General features: G+C 42.2%; 1 protein-coding gene across 1 annotated transcript; it reads right to left on the bottom strand.

Annotated features, from left to right (window-relative positions):
- Positions 1–669: 669 nt before the first annotated feature.
- Positions 670–5,181, bottom strand: LOC106608085 (homeobox protein OTX2). The gene is made up of 4 exons (XM_014205787.2): positions 5,023–5,181; positions 3,296–3,511; positions 2,485–2,636; positions 670–2,152 (listed from the first exon to the last, which is right to left on the bottom strand). The coding sequence occupies exons 2-4, from the start codon at positions 3,390–3,392 to the stop codon at positions 1,538–1,540; spliced, it is 864 nt and encodes a 287-aa protein (XP_014061262.1). The 5' UTR covers positions 3,393–3,511; positions 5,023–5,181; the 3' UTR covers positions 670–1,537.
- Between the last annotated feature and the right edge of the window lie 740 nt (positions 5,182–5,921).

Genomic DNA, 5,921 nt, shown 5'->3' with positions numbered 1-5,921 from the left:
ATGAGACCTGCATAGGCCCCTCTGAGTTTGATTTTAGGAGGACTGGTCTAATAAGAAACCGTTGGCCTTTTACCTAACGTGCTTTTATACTGTATTTATTTTGATTTTCTGTATGTGTGGATTGGTGAATTTAATGGCAATTCTGACAAACACATAGCATAGGCCTATTTTCAGTTGGTAAAATGTGGATTTTCCTCGCCTGATTTGCTGACACCCAAAGGGGTCTTTTGTAAAGCTTTAAAAACGTATTCCTTTATAACAGACAATTTTAGTGGGAATGTGAATGTTGGTGACTGGGGGAGTCTTGGAAAGCGGCTCCGTGTGAACTGGACAGTTCCGTCAGTGAAATGTTGGATTATCCTCCCTGCAAAACGGGATTAACATTGCTTTCCCAGTCTGCACATTCCTGCTTCTGACACTTCAAATAGTATGTGTGTGTGTGTGTGTGTGCGTGTATGCTTGTGCGTATGTGTGTGTGCACCTTGGCTTGAATTCAAATATCATTGTTGTTGAGTAATAGACCTGTTCATCATGTTTTATGTAATATGTGTTGTTTTCTCTAAAACTCAGATGTGTTGACAGAACAAAATGACAATATCAAGGCTATTGATGAATAACTAGAAAGAAAACAACATGGTTTTAAGAAGTTAAACAGGCGACACTGGGGAATCAGTTCAAACGTTCTTTATTTTGTGTTTAGCCTTTTCATAGCAGTTTGGCATAACAACATTGAGCTGTATTTGGTCATTGATGGACACTGATGTTTCAGGCAACTTTGCTGCTCATTGACTCGGCCACTCACACTGTTTGCAAACTCCCTATTTCAACTAATATTTCATCGTAATAATTTATCATACTTAAACATTTTTAAAAAACGATTCAATTCACAGCTGGGTGATCGCAGATGCGAAACTCGGAATTGCATACGGGTACAAGGAATCACAGTCTCAAAAAGCTAACACAAATAGAAAATGCCAAAACACTTAGGGGACATTTATGAGCACACGCATACTGGTTGATTGTCTGTTGGAACTAGTGTCTTATAAACATTTTTCATAAATTAAATAGTGCATCCAGGTTCGCCTCACAGGCGCGCACACGCACGCACACACGCACACAATGCTTTGATCAAAGGGCCCCTTTAGTTTGCCAACCAAGAGGAGAGGATCGGGGAGTCGTAAGAAGCTTATGGAAAGCTGACCCATTCCACGCGCTTAGCCAAGGATTGCAGCTTCTCTTGATCATTTTCTTCTTGGGCAACAACACTTTTGTTCCATGTCCTTGATCAAAGTTAAAGAGAGTTCACTGAATTTTCAATAAGTTAACTCAGCAGTTGTTACGCTGTCAGACAGACGAAGCGGCAGCTCCTCTCCTCTCACACTGCTGCTGTTCGGGGTAATAGTTTGATGCCCAGGACCAGCCATTGGAAAACGATGCCTTTCGCCGACTCATTCCCTGCCAACCTATCTGGCCCACCGGATTGACTGACGTTTATTTCACCACATTGTGAAAATATAATGTCACTCAATCATTCTTCTCACAACACCTGAAATTTCCACGAGGACTGGTCTTTGTAATCCAAACAGTCTGTGTTGAAGTTGAGTTTCCAGGCCGCGGCCTGGTCCTTGTAATCCAGGCAGTCTGTGGGACCACTGAAGCTCAGTCCCGCTGCCCCATACCCTGGCGTGGAGAGGGACGAAGGCGGGCTCAGGTGGCTGGAGACCCCGTTGCTGCCCATGGGGCTCATGGTGGAGCCCGCCGCGGAGAGCTGGTGGTGCATAGGCGCCAAGTAAGATCCGCAGTCCATCCCGCTGAAATACGATGAGGATCCGGTGTAGCCTTGGCTGTATCCGGACGCCTGGGTGTAGGTCATCGGGTAAGACCGTTGCATACAAGAGGAGGAGGTAGAGAGTGGGTCAGAGAGCGGGGAGATGGAGGCCGGGCTCCAGATGGACACCGGGGCAGTACTGCTGCTTACGAGCGGGATTGAGGTGCTGGGGGGCGGTGTGAACTGGCCGCTGGCACCGCTCTCGGAGCTGGCTTCTCTCATTGGGGAACTTCTCTTTTTGACGGGTTTGGTCTTGCTCTGCGCGCCGCTCTGGGACTGTTGTGCCTGCTGGCGACACTTCGCCCTTCGGTTTTTAAACCATACCTGGAAGAATAATTAATGTGTTGAATTGTAGTAATAAAATGGAGAGGATGCTCAGACAGTTTATTTATCACCCCATGAACGCTAAAAAATGTGTTGTAGCGTTTTATTCATGTTTAATTTCAATACAGTTTGCCATAGTGGATGCAAAAGAAGAGGCTCGTAGGACTATCCACTGGGGGATGAACACTCCATCAATTATCAGAGTGGAGAAGACACGCTCTGAAGTGCGTTCTGGGTGCTTGACTACTCAAGTTGAAATTAACAAGCTGTGTAAGTGGCCTTGACTCAAAACCCGGATGAACGTGTGTTTACTCAAAAGCCTAGGGACTCACCTGAACACGAGACTCAGGTAAATTGATCTTCAGAGCCACCTCCTCGCGCATAAAGATGTCTGGGTAGCGGGTCTTGGCGAACAAGTTCTCCAGAATGTCCAGCTGGGCGCGCGTAAAGGTCGTCCTCTCGCGCCTCTGTTTACGAGGGGCGCCTGTGTGAGAAAAGGTCTGTTCGTTAAGTCAACATTAAGTAGCCTACTTTACAAATACAAACAGGTTATTGCTTTAGGAGAAAAACATTGTTTTATCCTACATGGGCTAATCAATGTGGCTTGTCAACTGTAGGCTATCCAATAGGCCTAAAGTTGCAATTTTGATCATGGGCAGTTAGGCAATGTTTAGATGGATAAATCGTTTTTCGGTTGATATTTCAGACAGGAATATTTTTCTTTGCTCAGATCTCTTTTTTCAAACGTTTCCAAGACATGATTCTTGTTAGTTAAGGATCATTAATAATTGACATGTAGTACACCCCACGAGAACCAGAAGAATATTGTAGCGTTTAATGTACAACATTATCCCCTCGTAGTTTAGATAATTCACTACAGACATAAGCAAGATGAGAATGTTTATAAAGCCAATGGCAAATTATATCGAAAACACAACTTTGAATAAATTATAATTCCAAGTCTACAGTAGTATATATTTGTAACTTGTTTTTATCTTATCGTTATCAGTTCATTTAATCATCATTTCGTAAGAAATAGACGAGACAATAAACAAATCAAATCTATGCAATAGGCCTAAGCCATTTGAGGTGATTTCATTATTTCATGGTTATTTGTGTAAGAAATGTCTTCCATGACCTCACCTGGATAGCCGATAGACGGGTGGAGCAGGTCCATTCCGGAGGCAGACAAACTCAGACCGTTGACTGTGTACTGCGGCTGCTTCAGATAAGACATCATTCTAGCCTCCGATCGAAGGGCAAAGTTGCAGAGAATTTTGAAAACAAAAATGCGTTGAAAAGTACCCTTTTTAGTTTAGTCCTCAAGTGTTGGATTCTTCTCAATTCTTCTGCCGAAACCTGAACAGAACACAACAGGAAAGAGAGAGAGTGTGGTTTTGGTTAAAGGATAAGTCCTTGGTTATTCGTTGGAGGCGTTACGCGCTCTTTACGCAGCGAGGTGAATTTAAAAAATGAGCGTCGTCCTGCACCGCCAGCGCTCTTAAAGCAGATCGGAGACCCCCAGCTGTCCTTGTGGACTGAGGATCCTCTGTCTGTCTTACAAACGTTTGCGCCACTACCCCCCACCCCTCACACACACACACCACCATCACCACCACATCCCACCAGCACCAAAAACATCCCATCATTTCAGCACGCCTTCTTCGAGAACAAAAACATTGTCGTTAAAATGCGCACACACATTGGGCCCCAACAAGGCAAGGCGCACCATTAGCATAGTACCCACAGGTTAGCATCAGCTAATTGTCTCCAGTATAGACGGCATGATTGGGGGCCATTTGCAAAGACAAAGCCCACTGTTGACCAGATAAATAATGCTGATGACAAAAGAGCCGTTGGCGACAAAAAAAAAGAGAGACAATACTGTAAACCCAGCGCTCTACATATTCAGGCAATTAAACTACCACAGCATCTTACATTCTATCTATAGAATGTGTCTGCTGAAAGGGCGAAATCCCTTCTACATTTAAATGTGAACGTCAATTTAGCAAAATTACGAGAAACTTGGGGAAACTGTTCCATAATTGTAATTCGAGCCGACATTATTGACACTCCCTGGGCGATTTCTACCTAATTAATAGCTCCCGGTAATTAGATTTAAGTGATGAGACTATCGAAGAGTGTTGATTAGCAAAAAACACTTTATCTTAATCTAAGCAAACAAGCACTTGCTCCGCAACTAAGAACCGATCACATTTCTCTCATTCGGTGGAGAGTCTCTTTTTAGAGAGAGTTCTTTCCTATAATAAAACAATATTCTACACTAAATGAAAATGTTCCCTTCATAAATTCAACAACATCGTATTTGATATTAAATGTAGCCTACACTGGTAGGTCTAATAAGCCCTCAATAATCCTTATGTACATTTGTTAGGAAGAACCAACAATCTAGCCATCAATCACCCAGAAAGGAAACAATGTATTTTCCCACTATCCACTTGAATGGTGTTGAAACAAACATTATGTGGGTAGTAATTATTAGACTATCTGCCTAATAATATAGCCCAGGCCTATACAGTTTGGCCCCAAACGGCGAACAATATTTCCAAGCGTCATATTGATCTAGTACACTTGTATTGTACATTTCAAAGAGACCTACATTGAAATTACATTTAAAGTTTGGCCTATAAAAAACTACAAATACAAAAACACAAACACAGGATCGCACGGTGTAGTGTATTACAATGTAACAATACCTAAGGATGCATGTCTGTTTATTTATGAAAGGATAGGCTTATAAAACGTTTTGCCAATCATTTAGCAAATCATAAATTGTTACATTCAAGTTGATAGTTGGAATGTTTCGTTGTAGCCTATGGTCCTTTAGATTGGAACCAATCTGCTCCTACCTGTAGAATCGAAGTTGCAACTGCGAGTTCCCTCCTCCTCTCGTGCACGTATCCCAATAGGAGACTTCATACGTTTTTATATGTAACGGCCACCGGTCTCAATCTGTCACTTTTTTTCACCCAGACCCATCTACCGGTTGCTCCACATCAGTTCAATAATAATTACCCTGTCCGAGAATTAATTATTATTGCCCACAAGTTAAAAAAAAAAATAATCCAAAAGTTTTTTAAAAAGAAATTAACGAGATAATCCGTACGGCACGCGCTGCCCTGATTACAGGACGCTAGCCGCGACTCCGAGCGCTCCGCATTCGGGCTGATTAATTTTCTGCGTCACGAAAATAAAACAAAGACTGGCATTGTATTTATTAAGCCAGCTGACTGCCAGACAACCTCCCCCAACCTCACTCACTTTCCCAAACTGATACAGGCTGCATCATAATAACAACAACAATAATAATAGGCTAATAATAATATGAAATATAGGCCTAATATAATAATAATAATTATAATAATAATAATAATAATATGCGAATATAAGAAGAAGAAGAAGAAGAATCTTATTATCATTAAGTTAACAGCGTGACATTTAAAAATATCTATATTTTAACTGCAAATGCAGTGTTTTCAACAGTTCAGTTGGGCTTTCCCAGCAGGCAACAAACTATAAAACCATCACTGAGTGGACATTCTTCTCAATCAACATCCATAAACAACATTTTCGTCTTGATGAATATGGGTTACAGCATGCTCTGAGTTCTCCTTCTGCAGCCCATTATGCTAGTGGCTGTATTGCCTCCAGTGTAGCCGCCATGGCCAGAGAGCAAGAGAGGTGAGGGGTGGGAAAAGTTTATTTTTAAACACGCCTCCACAATTATCGTTCAATGCGGAGGTATTTC

Source organism: Salmo salar, chromosome ssa06 (genome assembly GCF_905237065.1).
Source record: "Salmo salar chromosome ssa06, Ssal_v3.1, whole genome shotgun sequence".
NCBI classification, from domain to species: Eukaryota; Metazoa; Chordata; class Actinopteri; order Salmoniformes; family Salmonidae; genus Salmo; species Salmo salar.
The sequence above is the reverse complement of the archived record's forward strand: the minus strand, read 5'-3'. Positions and strand labels throughout refer to the sequence as shown.

What these genes read in the sequence shown, in the direction of transcription:
- LOC106608085 (XM_014205787.2), bottom strand. Translation starts at nt 3,392, where the DNA reads ATGATGTCTTATCTGAAGCAGCCGCAGTACACAGTCAACGGTCTGAGT. An exon ending in CCCGTCTATCGGCTATCCAG is followed by an intron (nt 2,637 to 3,295) that starts GTGAGGTCATGG and finishes TTTCTCACACAG; the next exon opens with GCGCCCCTCGTAAACAGAGG. An exon ending in TACCTGAGTCTCGTGTTCAG is followed by an intron (nt 2,153 to 2,484) that starts GTGAGTCCCTAG and finishes TTATTCTTCCAG; the next exon opens with GTATGGTTTAAAAACCGAAG.